At 45.4% G+C, this 18,548-nt stretch overlaps 1 protein-coding gene across 1 annotated transcript; it reads left to right on the plus strand.

Annotated features, from left to right (window-relative positions):
- Window positions 1-12,147: 12,147 nt before the first annotated feature.
- On the plus strand, window positions 12,148-16,986 carry WNT8A (Wnt family member 8A). The gene is made up of 6 exons (XM_024575297.3): window positions 12,148-12,215; window positions 12,312-12,345; window positions 12,560-12,698; window positions 13,866-13,991; window positions 14,706-14,848; window positions 16,006-16,986. Exons 1-6 carry the CDS (start codon window positions 12,148-12,150, stop codon window positions 16,549-16,551), a joined length of 1,056 nt encoding a protein of 351 aa, XP_024431065.1. The 3' UTR covers window positions 16,552-16,986.
- The last annotated feature ends 1,562 nt before the right edge of the window (window positions 16,987-18,548 follow it).

Here is an 18,548-nt window from a genome sequence, read left to right on the forward strand (position 1 = left end):
GAAGACACGGCATAAGTCATCAAGCAATGAAGCACAATCAAATGTTGAAACTGTGACCTACCTCTGGTACCCAACCGACGTGACTGTGTTTCCCTCGAAAATTTGAAATGTCCTGTGCTGGTACCCACGTGAGTTCACTGCAGGGCCTTCGGTCACCTCAATACAGTGTGGGAACCATGGACACACAGTTTCATTCCATCTGTACAATGAATCTGCTTTGTAGGTGCTACTCCAATTTTATAAATCTGGGAATTGAGGCTGAGGACAATTCAGTAATTTACAAAGTTCACATAGCTGGTAAGCTGTGCTACCGGGATCTACACCTAGGTCTGCTGGACTCAACACCCACCCTTTTAGCCACAGTACGTTTCTCACATGGCAGGATATTAGAACCACAGGTCTTCAGAGCTGGAAGGGATCTCAGGGGTGATGTAGTCCCAGCACTCTGGTTTCACAGATGAGGAAATAGATGCCTAAAAAGATAAAGGATTTGCCCTGACTGGTGTGGCTCAGTAGACTGAGCGCAGGCCTATGAACCAAAGGGTTACCTGTTCAATTCCCAGTCAGGGCATGTGCCTGGATTGCGGGCCAGGTCCCCAGTGAGGGATGCACGAGAGGCAACCACACATTGATGTTTCTCTCCCTCTCTTTCTCCCTCCCTTCCCCTCTCTCTAAAAATAAATAAATAAAATCTTAGGAAATAAAAAAGAAGATAAAGGATTTTATGAAGACATACACTGGTTAAAGGCAGGGCTGGAGCCCAAGCCAGGCACTCTATATTAAAATAAAATTATTTTATTTTAATACAATATTTTTTAAATAATTAATTCTAAAATATAACATACATATAGAAAAAGGCATAGAGCATATGTGTGTGTGTGTGTATACGTATCTTTACAAAGAGCTATGCAGTAAACACCCATGCACCCATCACTCCGACTGAGAAACCAAACATTGCCAGCACCTTCCCCAAATCACAGTTCCCACCCTCCTTTTTAGAGGTGACTTCTATCCTGACATTTATCATCATCCTTTCTTTGTTTATCAGTTTACCAAATGTTGTCATAGCCATAAGTAACATGTGGCTTAGACAATAAACAGCTTCCCCCAGGGCCCAGCCTCCTGCTTCGGGCCACCCTGCAACTCAGAGGCTCTACGCAGACTAACCTCACATCTTCCTGGCAGACCCTCTATTTCCTGTGTTGCTCATCCAGTTGCTTCTCGAGAAAACAGTACATGGGAAGTAAAATGAAAAAAGTCAAAACCACGAGTCTGAAATGTTTTTATTGCATCTTCAAATTTGATTGACAGTTTGGCTCAAAATAGAATTCTAGGTAGAAATCGATTTTTATGGGATGTTTTAAGGCATTTCTCCATTGTCTTCTATCTTCTAATAACACTTCTGAGAATTTTGATGTTATTCTTGCTCCTTTCCCTTTGTGGATGCCCTGCTTTCCCCACTGGAAGCTTTCAGGATCTGTTCTTTATGCGCGGTTCTGGAGTTCGGGAGTGACAATGCTGTGCTCCACTTCCTAGATCCCCCTGTAGAAATGCAGGACTTGTTCCTCCGGCTTCTGGAGTGCTGCTATGACCCTCAGCTGTCAACCTCCTTTGGGGTATGACTTTCATGGCTGTCCAACCTGCGGCCTGCAGGCCACATGCAGCCCAGGATGGCTGTGCATGAGGCCCAACACAAAATCGTAAATTTACTTAAAACATGATGAGATTTTTGTGTGATTACATGTCGCAATGTATTTAATGTGTGATCCAAGACAACTCTTCTTCTTCCAGTGTGGCGCAGAGACACCAGAAGGTTGGACACCCCTGCCAGCTGAAGAAAACTTCCAGGACCAGCCTGTATCCAACAACTGACAACATGGGAGTCTGAAGGCCGAGCTCCCTCACCTCCACTGGCAACAATTCTGAAGGCCCATCCAGCTCGAGAGCTCCCTGGAGGAGGTCACCTGAGGTCTTCACTGTGCCTGCATCAGAGCCCAGCTTCTTCCTCTGCCCAGTCCTGTTTCCTTCCCCTTCCTTCCGCATGTGTTGATCCCAAGGGCACTCTCTTGTAAGTGTCCTGCCTGCAACTCCCTGTCTCAGTTTGCTTCCCAGAGAAGCCAACTTGCAACTACAACATGCCTGACTGTGAGTCTTGTTTGCATTCATCATGTTGAACCATCAGATCCGTAGGCCCCTTATTACTACTACTGTTTACCTCCACTGTGAGTACAGTGGCATTGATGCCCATTATATAGATGCACAAACTCATGCTGCAAAAGCAAAATGACTTGCACAGAAAAGCCAAATAAATAGTAAGTGGTTGCAGTAGGATCTAAAACCAGGTCTGTCTTAGAGCAAAACCAGTGCAGAGTTCTTAACTTCTGGAGTGACTGTGGGAGTTTGGGCTACACACACTGAGTCCCAGGCTTTCTGAGAAAGGAAAGAAGAACAGACACCAGAGTGAGCAGAAACATAGGAGCCAAGGACACAGCATGAACTCAGTTATCTATAGTCGCTCAGTGTGAGCCATTTCGTTCCCGTGGGAGAACCCTGCCTGCGCCTGTGGCGATAACAGACAGTATGCCTTCAGATACCATGGCACCCACTCAAATGAAAGCTGAATGTTTCTGCACAAGAGCTTCTGGTAAATATCAGGATAGAAACAACTGGTAAACAAAAAAAGAAAGAAAGAAAGAAAGAAAGATTAAGTGGGGAAACAGAGAATCTATCTAGTGCTTATCATTTCTGACAAATGTTTGGTATTTAATTATATTACCAGCAAAGCTCACATCACACTGGAAAGATTCCTTCTATCTGGGCCTCAATTTTTCCTTTGTACAAATTAAAAGGTTAAACTAGGTAAACCCCATGGGCTTTAAACACTTCATGAATAACCACATATCACTGTGAACATCTATTCCGAAAACATCGACCTTCGTTCCACAAATATTTATTAAGTGCCTGCTATGAGTCAGACACATTTTTAGCCACCGGGGATCTATAACAAACAAATGAAAATCCTGGGCTTAAGGACCTGACGTTGAACTAGAACACTTACAGTGTTAACTTTACACAGTGCTTACCCAGTGCCAGAAGAGGTCTGAGCACTTTAGACAAACCGACTCATTTAGTCCCGGTGACACCTCTGTGATGCAGGTACCATTAATACCATCCGCATCTTACAGATGAAGACAAAGACACAGAAATGTGAAGTTACACTAATCAGGTCCGGAGCCGAGATGTGGACGCAGGCAGGCAGTCTGACTGCAGTTGCTAGGCTCTTAGGTTATGCCACTGCTAACTCTGGAAAAGTCCGATGGAGCTACTTTCAAAATTAATTGGTTTTGAATTTCTTGTCAAAAGGTGATGACCTTATAAAGCTGGCATAAAAGGTCAATTTAAAAACAGTATGGCCCTGGCTGGTGTGTCTTAGTGGATTGAGTGCTGGCCTGCGAACCAGAGTCGCCAGTTCGATTCCCAGTCAGGGCACATGCCTGGGTTGCGGGCCAGGTCCCCAGTGGAGGGTCCATGAGAGGCAACCACACTTTGATGTTTCTCTCCCTCTCTTCTTCCCTCCTTTCCCCTCTCTCTAAAAATAAATAAATAAATAAATAAATAAATACAGTATGTACTTAGAAAATTTACAACAAAGAGAAACATTTTCTATGCAATATTGACAGAAATTATCCTTTCAGTAGCCAATTAAAATTCTAAATAGAAATTATAACCTCACAGAATTCCAATATGACTGTATATGCTATAATTTAAGTGACTGTAGTGTCAGCTCAGAGCTTTGAGAAATTTCTTTTTCATTACTAAGTTTCTTATTTTTGGTTTACATATTCCTTGAAACAATATGACAACTAGGAACAATAATCTTCACTTTATTTTGTAGGTGACAACTAGTAATTATAATATACTGTTTGCTGGTATTAACTAATGTCACTCACAAAAGGATCTATAAGAAAGGACGGTGTGTATAAAACTCCCTGGTCCCTGAGCCTTCGGGTGCGCCCTCTGTTGGTGAGATTGGCTCAGCCCAAGTTTAGGGCGAGCTCCAAGGCAAAGTCTGGATGTTGGCAGCCTGGGCAAATTTCCAGATTGTCCAATCAGGGCTGGATGAGCTCTTTGGTATCATCTTGTCTGGGTACCCTACTTTACAACTGAGGAGGAAACTAGGGCTCAGAAGGGGAGGGAGAGCTAGAGCCCAGGCCTCCTGATGGGAAAAACTGTCCCAGTTTTCCCACAATGTGGGACCTTCAGTGTTAAAATTGGGCAAATCCAGGGAAAAATAGGATGCCTCTTATTTCTGGCTGTCCACTGGTTTTTAAAAATATCTTCAGGAAGCTGCATCATTCCCTGATAGTCTCAAGCTCAGGAAGAACTTTCATCTATTCCCTTTGACTTTCCTTTTGAGTTTCACACAGGATTTCTAAAACCGTATTCTGCCTATTGCCCACTTCTCTTCATCCCCTCTCCCTTGTTTAGTCTAGGAAAGCTGAGTTTGCAGGGCAAGCAGGGTTATAGTCATTTAGGATTTAAGAGGGAGTGCTGTCATTTCTAGAAATGATTTCACCCAACTTAGGCTTCTGAATGGTCAAAACGACATCCAGAGAGCGAAGCAGTATCCCTCTCATCCCATGGGAGGTAAGAGCTGGCCGCAGAGTAGGTAGATAACTCCTGGAAAGGTATGATTTTAGAGGCAGGGTTGGCTCTTAGTGCCTCCTCTACATCAAAGACCTCTTCTTCCTACTGATTTAAGCCAATGATTCCATCATCAGAGTTTCGTATCAAATGTGAATTCCCCTTGCAAAGGTTGGTAAATCAGCCGTCAGTGTCTCCAAGTGAATGGCTTCCTCAGAAACTCCGACCACTTCCCTGACTTCCCAAGGCACTCATCCTAGCCTGTGTGTACACAGCTCTGGCTCACACGCTCATGCAGTTGATGGAGACCCAGCTCTTCAACAGTCTGCGTTTTCACTGCATGCATACCCTCTGCGTCCCCCACAGGATGGGGACAGCTCTCCATCCAGTACCATTCATTATAGGGCCATATGACAGCAGTGTCCCATAGGACAAAGTGTAAACTCCTCTGCTTACATGTGGAGATCTGGTTTGCTAAAGGACATGCTCTGGAGGACAGGGCCTCAGTCTGTTGATTCACAGATACACTCCCAGCACTTAATGTGGTGCCTGGTACACATGGGTGCTTAAAAAATATGTATGTTGATCAGCTTACTGATTCAACTCTTTCTACACACATTTATCACCTAAGACTGCCTGGCTACCCTCTACTCACAAACTTAACAACCTGACCTTGCACATATACTCAGTGGTTAGAATTGTCTGTTGCACTTTGGTTCTTGTGCTTTTTACTCTGGAGACTTCCTTCCTTCATCTCCAGCCCTCCTCATCTGCCCATCCTTCAAGTCCCATTTCTACTATGAGCCTTCCTGAGTACACCAGCCCCACATGACCTCTTTTTCCTTGCAGCAACTGTATTCACAGCTCAGCTGGTTCTCCACCCCTCCACTTCACTTGTCCTGGGATTCTGCTCAGCCCTGGTGCTGCAGCTGTACTCTCTGTTATCCCCCTGCCTCCTTTGCTGGTGTCACTTCAGTGAGGACCTGTCTTTGGCCCTCTGCTCTTTCTCTCAATTCCCTCTCTCCAGTGCCAAGGCAATCTCACAGCTTCCACTATTTCTTCTCCCCAGTAGATGCTGAGATCTAGACCTCCAGAATTCTGTCATCTTTCCCCTGCTCCTGAGCCAAATCTCCAACTACCAATCAAACATTCCCATTGGGCTCTGCTGCCATCCCCTTTATCCCTACATGAAGCTCTGACTTCCCAGGTGATACCATCACCCTTCTCCCCAGCCACACAGACTAGAAAATGCTGAGAGTGAGCTATGGATTGGGGATAAGGGTGAACGGGAAATTAAGTACCAAGATTGTCAGTTCTTGAGACATCTCTCCATCTCTCCCCCACCCTCATTCTTTGTCCACACAGCAACCAGAGTGATCTTTTACAAATGCGAGCCAGATTCCCCTCCCTTCCCACACATCCACTTAAAACCCTGCAATGACCTCTCATCACCCTTAGAATAAAGGACCCTAGTGATCTGGCTCCTGCAGCCCCCCTCAGCTTTTGCAGCTTTCCCCCTGGTGGGCTACACCAAGATCTCAGAGCATCTGACCTTGGGGTTCCTCAGCTAGGGAGAGTTCTCCCCCTACTCTTTGCATGGTTGACTTCTTGTTTTTAAGAATCTGCTCCAGCCCTGGCCGGGTAACTCAGTTGGTCGTCCCATACACCAAAAGGTTGAGGGTTCGATCCCTGGTCAGGGCACATACCTAGTTTGTGGGTTCAGGTATGTGCCATGACTGGGGATCAAACGCACAATTTTTTGGTGTACAGAACAACACTCCAACCACCTAAGCCACTCAGCCAGGCCAAGAATTCCAAATTTTGATTTAATATAAAAATTAAACGGAACAGGCATATTGATATGTAGTATCATGGAAAGATGTCCATGGTATAAAAGTTTAAAAACCAAATTGAGGTTAACAGCACAACTTTATTTTTAAAATTATATATATAAGCATTTGCGTATGGGAGAAAAAAATTCACACTAAACTGTTCGTGATAGTTACTTACAAGGGAGTGGGATGGGGAAGACTCTCATTTTTTACATTATGTGTTTCCACGTTATTTAATTTGTCTTGGTAACAAGCATGAATCACATACTGTTTTTAAAACCCATTTATTCATGCGTGCACATCAAGTATTTGTCATTTGGTTGATAACTTTCTCATCTATGTCTCATATCCACAAGTTTTTCAAGGACAAGGTCGTGTTAGAAGGGTTACTGTACACCCACCACACTGTCAACTCAGAGCTGTCTACCCATAAGGCATGTGCTCAATAAAGGCCGAAATCGCGGTACTGAATCTCACAGCCAATCAACAAAGAGCCTGTTGTACCACTCACGGCCACCAGATGGCAGGTCGCCATCAGAAGTCCTCTTCTATGGTGGTGTTTTTAGACCCTCACTCCCCCTCTAACCTTTCCACAGGGTACTTACCTCACTGTGGTAGTGTTATGAACTGGTTATAGTTTTCTCTCTCAGATCAGACAGAACTCCTTCATGATAAAAACATAAACTAAGGATAATTCATCTTAGAGCCATAAGTGTCAGTACTGGCCTGAACTCAGCAGGTGAATACAGGGTCCAGCGGAAGTGAGGCCTGCTTGAGTCAGGTGGGTAGGGTAATAATATGGGTGTGATAATGGATAGTTTTAATTTGAACATTTCACCTAAAATGTCATATGGTGTGATTGAGTGTGACATTATGATACAGGATTACATACCTATGATTTTGTAATAAAAGATTTTGTAATAAAAAAGGGGTGTTATTTGTGCCAGATCCATTTTTAGAATGAATAAATGGATATATATTTCTCTGAAAACTAATAAAATCCCACAATTATCTCCATACTTTCTTCCCAAATGATCAATTAAGAAAGATTAATTGGGCATTTCTGTGCCCTATCAAGTGTCCAAAGATGGGAGTTTAGGATGGCAAAAGAATAAAAGATATAAGCAAGGGGTTTTGTGCCAACTGAAACGGAGTCTCCTTGAAGGAACCCCTCCAGCTCCACACCTCCTTAGCTAATGGTGAAGATGTAGCTTCTGCCACCTGGACATCTCATTCTGATGAGACAAATATGCTGCTCTCCTTGGAGAGAGCCCCGTGTACAGGGATTGACAAGGCCTAGGCCTCGGGAGCTTCCAGATTGATGAAGGAAACACAACTTGCAACATGAAACAAATCTAGTCATGGCTTGCACACCTATCCTCCCGAATGTACCCCAGCTTTCGCAGGCCCACGTGTTCAACCGACCACAACTGCCCCCATTTTCCACTCAGGGTGGCCTCGCCTCCTCTCCTCTCCTCACAAGGAACCCCGGGTCCAAGAGGGGAACAGAAGTATCCCCCTCTTCCTTCTCTGGCCATGTTGTTGAGGAACTTTGCAAGTCATTGAGGCTAAATTGAGGGCCAAAGGGAGGGTCAGGAGCTCAAGCAGCTGTGGCATTTGGACTGGGAGTCAAGTATCCCCAGGGGGTGGGAAGAGACAAGCTTCCAGGGAGGAGGGGTAAAACCAGAGGTGGAGAATCCCTGAGCTCTGCTCAGTGTCACAGCTCAGGGGAATATGCATGGAGGCTCATTCTCCCCCTTCCCACCCTCCTTATCTAATTAGCAGAGGAGTGTAAAAAGTCAGAAATCCTATCTCTTTCTCTTCTGGCATTCTCCAGCCACCCTCCACCCTTCAATTCCACACCTTCTCCCAAATTGCTCTGCTGTCGAAGTAGCCCCTGTAGGCTCAGAGCCCTGGAAGAAGCCTGGGAAAGAAAAGTGGAGGAACAGGGATTTGGGGAGTTTAGTGAAAGTGCACATTTGGAAAGAAGAATTGGCCTGGGATGCACACCATCATCATCACAGAGTGACCAGCCATCTGCTTTGCTGAGACTGTCGTGGTTTAAGCACCTAGAGTCCCAAACCACAGGAAACCCCCAGTGCTTCCTTAACACTCTTGGAATCTCAACATTCTCAACATTAAAGGTGGAAGGGAATTTCAAGATTATTTGGTCTGGTCCCACCTCCTTTCTAGCTCCATGAATACCTGTCCATAGATACCTGCATTTACTTATTGTATTCTACTTACCATCTTCTACTCTACATTATAGTTAGACACACACATTACCTCCTACTTACTGGATTCTAAGCTGCTTGAGGGCAGGTAGCAAGACCTATGGCTCAGCAAGACTTAAAGCCTTATACATGATTGGAACAAAAAAATGTATTTTGTGTTGAAGTCCACAACATATTTTGCATTTTATCTCCCAGTGGCCTAGAGGGAGGACGCAGCACTCTAATACTTTTCTTGGAAGTGGTTCCTGGCTTAGAAAACTGACTATTAAATTTTCCAGAATTTTTTGAACTAGTTGTTCAACATAGTTGTTATTAAAAATTAAATTATATAAACCTACAATTAAATAAGTCATATTAAAAACAAAGATAAGTACTCAAAATTCATCATTTCTCAGTTATTTTATATTTTACTATTAGCTACACTCAAGGTTATTTACATCTGTTATTTCTGTTTCTATGATAGAAATACTGTATGATGATGTGCCACTGTTATCTCTTCCCAAGTCCACGTTGGTAATTTGAAATTGACCATGGTGAGAGTATTTACACCATGAAAATCAGCAAACACTACCAATCATGGCTTCCGTCACACCAAAGCTGGTTGCTAAAATCTACCAGCACACCACTGGTTCAGGGACACTATTTTGTCTGTCCTGTCACAGGCCCACTCTATCTCTATTGTCGTCTTCTGCTCTAGTCTTCCTTCCAGATTTCCATTCTAGAAAGGGAGAAACCAAGAGTTCCATCATCATTTTAAAACTAATGGGATAATAGATCTGGGGTTAAGGAAATGGCTGCATACGTAGGATGCAAATGATTTGTAGGTTAGGGCGGAGTGCCTTTCTCCGGCTCTTCTCTCCTTCCAGGAAACCTGCGTCCACAATGAAGGACTGTGGTCAGTCCAGCCCAGATGTCTGATGTAGACAGAGCCCAAAAGGACTCTGCAGGAGGCACTGGTTGTCCTCCAGGTACCTATCTTACAGGTCTATCCTGATGGCCACCTGAGAGGTTCACAGATAACTGACATGATTCCCACACTGACAGGTAGGGAAGGCAACAGTTCCCCATTTCTGGCCTACAATTACCTGTGGGATTGATAGATGCTGCAAATCTTAAAATTAGGATTGAAGCATTCAAAAGAGTTGGGGAAATGTTTAGAGGTCAGTCAACATTCAACATTTTCCCTACTCCCTCATTTTACAGATGAAGAGACTGAGTGAGTCCACATAGTAGTTAATAGCTGGCCCAGGGTCACACAACAGATTAGTGGCCAAAGTCCAGGGCTCCTGATACCTGGAACAATGGCCTTTCCTTTATATCATAAGTTCCTTTTAAAGAAATTATATGATCTTTAGAGAATCTGAGCAGGATCAAGCACACAAAGAAAAGCACACTAACTTCACCTCTGCTTCCCAGAAGATAAAGGAAGATTTTTATAGAATACCAACTAAATGCCAGGTGCTATGAGGGACAAAGAGGAATAAGACTCAGTCTATCAAACACAGGAAGTAAATTTGGAGTCACTCCTAAAACTCTTTCAGGGTGTGAGGGGACTTCCTTAGGGCTAACATGAACTCTGATCTGACCCCACAGTGAGTAGCGTGGAAATCAACCCTGCTGTCTTAAGAAGTGAAAGCTAAAATTAGATTCTTGATCAGGACTAATAGGAAACAGAGAAAAGGCCAGTGGGACAAACTCAGTGCACCTTTCCCGAGTGACTCAAGTCCCCAACGCCTCTTTTCCCCAAGGAGAGAAGCCCACAAGCAAGCAGAGGAAGAGCTTGTAGGGCTGAGGCAGAGCTTTAGTCCATTAAGGACATTTGGCATTTGTGACATGTGTACCCATCCTTCTAGAAAAATGAAACCAAAAAAAACAGGCATAAAAAAATGGGAGCCCAGCCCTGGCTGGTGTAGCTCAGTGGATTGAGCGCAGGCCTGTGAAGCAAAGGTCGCCAGTTTGATTCCCAGTCAGGGCACATACCTGGATTGCAGGCCAGGTCCCCAGGAGGGGACACATGAGAGGCAACCCCACACTGGTGTTTCTCTCCCTCTCTTTCTCCCTCCCTTCCCTTCTCTAAAAATAAATAAAATCTTTTTTAAAAAATAGGAGCCCAAATTTCTTATTATTAGATTCAACATATCTGAAATTACTCCATCAAATATAGTTATAAAAATTTCTAAACATTTTCATTTCTGTACTTACCTTATCAGAAAGATAACAGTTTGCAGTCTGACACCAATCCTAATTCATACTTTGAATTGCCCTAAAAAGGCCTGAGGACTCCCTCACCCCAATCAATACCCATCTAGTGAGGGAAAGCCTGAACTCTGTTTCTCATCCAAATCAGGTCTGGAGTGCTGGGAAGTGACCTGAAAACCCACAGTCACACGGTACTGAGTCAGGACTCTGACTCCCAGCTTATACTTCCCTCTGAACCACAGCCCTAGGGAAGGGTTTCACCAACTCAGGAAAATCTCTACCCCTTCACTGTAATGCCCAATCCTACCTAATGGAGCTTCAGGTCTCTACTAGGAGGCAACATCATTCGTTCATTCATTCCTTGGTTCATTCATTCATCCATTTAGTCATCGTCTTAAGCACTACAAATATGAAGTGAATCTAAAACAGACTCCTGCCTAAGGGCTGATGTCCTTGAAACAAAATGGTATGAGACAGAAAGCCACCAGTCTTTTCAAATACAGCCCTGGGTGTCCAAATGTTGATTCCCACACACACAAGCAGCTAACAAACTGGAGACCTAACCCTCAAGTACAAAATGATAGACTATTATTAGGAATGAAAGAGATTTATAAGAACTTACTTTGGTAGAAGGGGCTAGAAGGCACTGTTGCAGAGACGACCTCTGAAGTGTTTCTGCTTCATGGTCACCAAGGGAGGAGGTAGGAACAGTGCACCCCCTTACATGGGTTCCCTACATAATTATTAACACCTTAGAGAGAAAGGCAGGGCAAGGGGTGGGGTTTCATTGACAGATAAGGACACTGCAGCTGCAAAGGACAGGTGACCTACTTTCAGGGTTAAGAACCTCACCTGCTCCAGGCTACAAGACTCTGAGAAATGAGTCCTCAAGCAGGAAGAGACATAAGTCTGACTTGTAGAGGAAAGATACCTCCAGGGTATGGAAAGACTTCAGACCCCCTGTCAGCCTGGGAGGGGAGAAGGACTGGAAGGGCAGGGCGGGGTGGGGCGGGACTTTCCTTGAGGCTTTGGGCTGAGTCCCTCCTCCCTGGTCCCCCATTGGGTCAATGGATCCAGCAGCCCTGCCAGTGAGGGACAAATGAGAAGAGCTGTTGATTTTTCCCCCTTGGCCATTCAGAATTTTCCCACATAAATACTGAGAAAGACCCTGCCCCTCCTCACTTTTACTCTGGATTTGTCCCTGGTCTGAGTCTGGTCCCTTACGAGTGGACAGGGCCATGGGGGATCTGTTTATGCTCAGGGTGGCTGTGGGCATATGCTGTGCCACCTTCAGTGCCTCTGCCTGGTAAGTGCTTCCCCCGACCCCTCGCTCCCTGCCAAGGAAGCCCGCATTATCTCAGCCCTGTTCCACCAATGCCTCACTTTTTCTCTTTTTTGGTAGGTCAGTGAACAATTTCCTCATAACAGGTCCCAAGGTATGTTTTCCCCACCCAGCTTTCTAAGGCAATTCTTCTGGGGAAGGAAAAGAGGGGAGGGGAGACAGTGCCAGAAGTCCCTCACCCAGAGGAACCCATGCCTGTTCCTTAATGGAGAGCTAACCCATTTAAGTCCTGCCTGCTCCCGACACCCCTGATTTGACAACCTGATCTGAGCCAGGGCTGAAGCTCATAGTCCTTTTCCCTTGGCAAGGCCTACCTGACCTACACTACCAGTGTGGCCCTGGGTGCCCAGAGTGGCATTGAGGAGTGCAAGTTCCAATTTGCTTGGGAACGCTGGAACTGCCCTGAAAATGCTCTCCAGCTGTCTACTTACAACAGGCTGAGAAGTGGTAAGTTTGTACACCTGTACCAGGGGGTGTATGTGCATGGAGGTAGGCTTGCAATGTGTGCGAATGTGTGAATGTAGCATATATGTGCACAGTGAAATAAAAAAGTTATGAGTGATCTGCTGACCTGCCACTTCCTGGCTGTGTAACCTTGAGAGAATTACTTCCCCTCTGTCAACCCCAGGTTTGTCATTTTGTCATAAGGCCAGCTCTGTTTAGCTCACCAGGAATATTGTAAGGGTTGAATGAGGTGAATACAAAGGTATGTCTATACAAATGTAATAATTACTCTATTTGTGTAATGCCTGCTTATATTTGATATTTGTACACACTTATCTTACACTGATTTGGGTGAAATTGAAAATGGGGAAAAGGTTCTGTGTTTGCAGCCCCTGAGGGAGTTTCCCATCTGCCCAGCTGTCAAAAAATCCCAACAGCTGAGGAGCTGAGAGATCATGTTGAGCTGTGCCTCAGGTGGGGTATATGCATGTGTGTGTGTGTGGAGGGGGCAGCTATTTGTAAGTATGTGTAGTAGTTTGCATAAAAGTCATTTACACAGGAACCATAAAGAGCTGCCTAAAAAGAGTTGGGGGAAGGAGTAAAGAAGGTGAAGACAAAAAGAAATATCTCTGTGGGTTATACAGAAAAATGGGGAGTATGTGGAAATGAAATGGGACAGTGTTTTCAAAGAGTTTAGGAAGATACAAGCTCGGTACACAGGGGCCATGATCATTACGATCATTACATAGCTCTGGTTTCATGTCAGAAAGAAGAACAGGTCCTTCTGCTTTTCCTGAGGCATCCTTGGGGCCCTAAGTCCTCACTGCCTGAGGACCAAAAGCAGTAGCTAATGACCAGAGGCCTAGGCTGGACTTCAGGAGAGAGGAGTCCTGGCCCCAACAGCACAGCTGGAGAGGAGAGTGGCCTTGGTCTCATCGCTCTGTCTCTGGGTTTCACATGCCTTCCCTCTCTGTAGCATGGGGATGCTCATTCCTGCCTGAACGAAGTAAAGATGAAGTAAGGAGATACGTGCTGTTCTCTCAAGTACAAGAACATCCTCTTAAACCCAAAGAGGGCAGGGGACGAGGGAGAGAAACAGCATTGCTTCTCCAAAGCCTCTGCTTTGGGTCATCAGAGTCCAAGTTTCCAGTTCCCTTTCTCTCTCCAAAGCCACCCGGGAGACTGCATTCATTCATGCTATCAGCTCTGCTGGAGTCATGCACACCATCACCAAGAACTGTAGCATGGGTGACTTTGAAAACTGCGGCTGTGATGAGTCAAAAAATGGGAAAACAGGTAAGCTGGGCTCCCTAACGAGAGGAAGAGGTAAAGAGTGCAGAGCTACGGGCAGACTAAAGTCTTCCAGGGAAGGGCTGAGGAGCACAGCTCCAGCTCCCTCAAACCCCTGGACTCCAAGAGCAATTTCATAGGTGGGAGGTCCTGGACCTAGACTCTCCTGAGAGCTGAGCCAGGGTCCATGATTCAAGGAACAGCACATGGCACAGAGCTCTAAAACAAGGCATCTATAAATGAGGAAGCCAGAAACAGTTTGAAGCTAACTGTCATATATCAGAGTTAGAATGGCTTGTCCATAATCCAGAACACTCAAGTATTTGTCACCTAAGACTCCTCAGATTTGTCACTGATGAGGGAAGAGGTGACTCTAACCAGACTATTAAAGGATAATGGTGCAGAAGTCCAGAATGTCTGACCTAAGATGAACCTTTGAGGTTAGCTAGGCCATCCTCAGTGTGCCCGCTTTCACTGTGGGTATAGAGCCTAATTGCTGAGAGCTGGGAAGTACCTGAAGGGTGGACAGTGGCTTTGGGAACAGGACCCCCCCACTCCACCCCAAGTACCTCCATTTCCCCGTCTCGCCTTCAGCTGCAACTTCACATGATTCTAGAGCACACGGGGACGGCTTGGCCGTGCCAGCCGACATGACCATGGCTCTTCTCCTGGGACTTGGTAGGGAACTGTATGCAGAACTTATTCTGTTCTTATGCATAGGAGGCCATGGCTGGATCTGGGGAGGCTGCAGCGACAATGCAGAATTTGGGGAAAGGATCTCCAAACTCTTTGTGGACAGCCTGGAGAAGGGAAAGGATGCCAGAGCCCTGATGAACCTTCACAACAACAGGGCGGGCAGGCTGGTGGGTATAGGAGTCGGTCAGTCAGCCATCAGGCTCAGTATTGGCAATAGCTTCATATCTGTACAGCCCTTCACAGCTTACAAGAGCTATCTACTATCCGTATTTCATCCTCACACCACCCAGCAGGACTGGGATGACTCCCCCATTCTCTGGATGACAAAGCCAGTTAAGGTCAGCCAAGTGACTTAGCCAAGGCAATACAACGAACTAACGAGCATCATAGCCAGACAGTGAACTCAGATCTTCTGGTCTAGTCCCCTTATCACTAACCCCTGTGCTCTGGCCCCTCCACAGGCCTTGCTTCCATGACTTAAATTTTTAACCCTTTCAACTGCATATTCTAGGAAATTAACAGGGGCTTATCATCCAGCCCCTGTCTTAAGGTCTGTCCAGGATTCAAAGGATTGGGACTGACCTAGGCTTCTCTGGAGGGCTTATTCTCGGCTAAGACTTCTGGTGGGGTGGGAATCCCTGGAGTATTCTCATCTCAGACCTGGGAGGAAGTTGGATTTAGAGCTAAGAACATAGAAATTTCCCTTTGAACCTATATTTAGATGTGCTGGTTGCCCAGGGCAAAAGGAAGAGGTCTTCAAAACAATTAAAACCATGGGTAATTGCTTTGGGGAAGGGGGGTTCCAACTTTAGGAACTTCCTTCCCTCTGGGAGAGGGTCCAGAGCACAAATCCAGGTCCTCACAAATACTCTATCCCCCAGCTTCAAAACAATAACAGTGCCAATTACCATATTTTTCTCTATAATTTACCAGTACTTTCTTGATCATTCTTATTCCAATTAGGCAGATAAAGCTACAAGCTCAATAAGTGATGAATTTTGGGCCTGGAGTCTAGGTTTCCGGACTCCAGTAACCTTTTCAACACTTGTCTGGTTTTCCTTAAGAATTGCCCAGGGGAGCTTTAAAATCATCAACCAGTACCAAGGCCCTGAAACCCTTAAACACTCTTATTGATAAGATCTGAAGTAGGGCCCAGGAATAAATATTTTTTATGGCCTTCCCCAAGTAACTCTGATGTTCCTCTAAAGTTAAGAAGCACAACTCTAAAATGTTCTATTTAATTGCTAACTTTTGGTTTTCCCTACCCAGAGCTATTTTCTCATTTGTCCCCCCCCCCCACCCCCTACCCCCTCTCTCTCTGAAGGCAGTGAGAGCCACCATGAAAAGGACCTGCAAATGCCACGGCATCTCAGGGAGCTGCAGCATCCAGACATGCTGGCTGCAGCTGGCTGACTTCCGGGAGATGGGGGACTACCTAAAGGCCAAGTATGACCGGGCACTGAAAATTGAGATGGATAAGCAGCAGCTAAGAGCTGGAAACAGTGCCGAGGGCCGCTGGGCACCCACTGAGGCCTTCCTTCCTAGTGCAGAGGCTGACCTGATCTTTTTAGAGGAGTCACCAGACTACTGTATCCGCAATTCCAGCCTGGGCATCTATGGCACAGAGGGTCGGGAGTGTCTGCAGAACAGCCACAACACATCCAGGTGGGAACGACACAGCTGCGGGCGGCTGTGCACTGAGTGTGGCCTGCAGGTGGAAGAGAGGAGAATTGAGGCCATCAGCAGCTGTAACTGCAAATTCCAGTGGTGCTGTACAGTCAAGTGTGACCAGTGTAGGCATGTGGTGAACAAGTACTATTGCACACGCTCCCCAGTCAGTACTTGGCCCCTAGGCAAAGGCAGCACCTGATAACACCCCACACAAAATTACTTGCTCAACTGAAGAACAATGGAGGGGACACAGCTTCTCTCTTGGAGAAAGTAGATTGGATAACAATTGGAATATCGCAGGGTTGGCCTATAGTCCTCTTGATATCTGCTATACATGGGAAAATTGAGGCTCAAGATTATACAGCATATTCTTGACAGAGCTGAAATTGGAACCTGGGCCTCCTTAGCTGGGCAGAGCACATTTCATCTTCCTACAAGTTACTTCTTGGTCTTTATACTTGTACTTTTGCAGCTTGTTTGGTTTGGAATCCATATCCAGAAGGACCTTCAAAGTACTGTTCCCTGCAAGTTTCAGACCACATTCAACACAGCTGTGCTACTGAGAATCAGACGGAAGGGAAGCAAAAACTGAAAGAGTTCTGTCCAGATTCCCAAAGGAGCAACCTCCCCATATTCTGACCAGCTCCAAGAAGACCAGCTACAAGTTCATGCAGATGAGTGGGCAGAGGTAGATACCTGCCTAGTGAGTGGGAGGCTTTCAGGGTGCTGGATTTTTCACCTGAGTATGCACTTTTGAAAAATTCTTCCCACCCAACCCTGGGGAAACCAGGAGCCAACATAACCTGAGGATTTTTCCAGCTCAGAAACCATCTCTGGGGCCATGGAGAAGTTAATAATGGTACCACTGTCCCAGTAAGTGGACAGGTGACAGCTTATCGAGACCCCGTCTCCCCAGCCCTAGAGAGATTTTCCCCTAAAGAGCTGTAAAACACCCCTATTTTGTTATTTTCCCAGATTGGGAACTCAACTTTATCTTATAATAAATGCTTATAGAATGCATATCCAGCTGAGACCTTCTATTTCTCTCTCTGGGAAACTTAGGATCAGAAAAGGAAAAGGAAACCCTCCCTGCTTCTGTATTCCAATTATGCGCAAGGCTCAGGGAGAAACTGGATCCAACCCCCTGATACCAGTATTTGACAGATAATAAAATTGAAACTAAGGAACTGGCCAAGAGGAAAACAATCCAGACTCCCAGATTTAAAAGGTGTTATTTTAATGCAACTGAAGCAACTTGAGGAACAAGGAAGCCCTTTGAACTTGAACCATATTCAAAGTGTGTTTACTCTCTTAACTTGGGCTTCCTGGGGAGTCTGTACACCAAGGACCTGGGCCCCAGGGCCAGAGACTAGGAAAGTTGTGGATTCTACCTTCCTCATTTGCACTTCTACATCTTCCACTGGCAATCTTTGGGGGGAGGAGTAGTTTCCCCAAAAAGGCCCTGGGGACACAGCCATTGGTCTCCTAAATCTGAGCATTTCAGCCTGGGTGGGGGGAGGGGCTCTCCTCTCCGCAAAGCCCAACCATAAATTATTTTTTAAAATACCAACAGGAAATAACCAAGCCTTTTTTTTTTTGAATGAAAAGGAAGGTGAAATGTTCATTGAGAAAGTTGGTGTCTCAAGAGAAACCATAAGCAGGTGCCTCGAGAATCCATTCTGGTGTTTTTAAAAACCACAGATGCCAGAGACGAGAAGAAATCCATAAAAATTTAGCTTATGTCAAAAAAATGGAACATTCGCTCCCTCATTCTAAGGAAGGTAGAAAAACACACTACAGTTAGCAACAGAAAAGAAGTGTGGGGGGGGGCTGGGGGTAGATGTGGTAGATGAGGGATGGAAGAGATGCTACCTAAGCACAGAATTGTGGTGAAAAATAGGCAACCAAAAGATTATTTCCCTGTGACTCCGAGAAAAAAACCACATAAAGGTATCTGGTCTTGACGTTAAACCCTCCATAAACAGGTGCCAAAGCACCCATCATGACACCTGAGTTGTGATGCTGTGTGAGGGAAATGAACAACCTGGGTTTTCTCCCTTTATTCTGAACTAAATCTCTGTCCAAAGAACCTAGGTAACTGTTGCTTTGACATTTTCTCCGGGACCTTGCTGACATTTCTAAATAATCTTAGGGGGTATTTTCAGAAACATAACCATCCCCGCTGCCCTGCCCAAA

This window comes from Desmodus rotundus, chromosome 10, assembly GCF_022682495.2.
Source record: "Desmodus rotundus isolate HL8 chromosome 10, HLdesRot8A.1, whole genome shotgun sequence".
In the NCBI taxonomy this organism is placed as follows: Eukaryota; Metazoa; Chordata; class Mammalia; order Chiroptera; family Phyllostomidae; genus Desmodus; species Desmodus rotundus.

What these genes read in the sequence shown, in the direction of transcription:
- WNT8A (XM_024575297.3), top strand. Translation starts at nt 12,148, where the DNA reads ATGGGGGATCTGTTTATGCTCAGGGTGGCTGTGGGCATATGCTGTGCC. An exon ending in ACCTTCAGTGCCTCTGCCTG is followed by an intron (nt 12,216 to 12,311) that starts GTAAGTGCTTCC and finishes CTTTTTTGGTAG; the next exon opens with GTCAGTGAACAATTTCCTCA. An exon ending in TCCTCATAACAGGTCCCAAG is followed by an intron (nt 12,346 to 12,559) that starts GTATGTTTTCCC and finishes TCCCTTGGCAAG; the next exon opens with GCCTACCTGACCTACACTAC.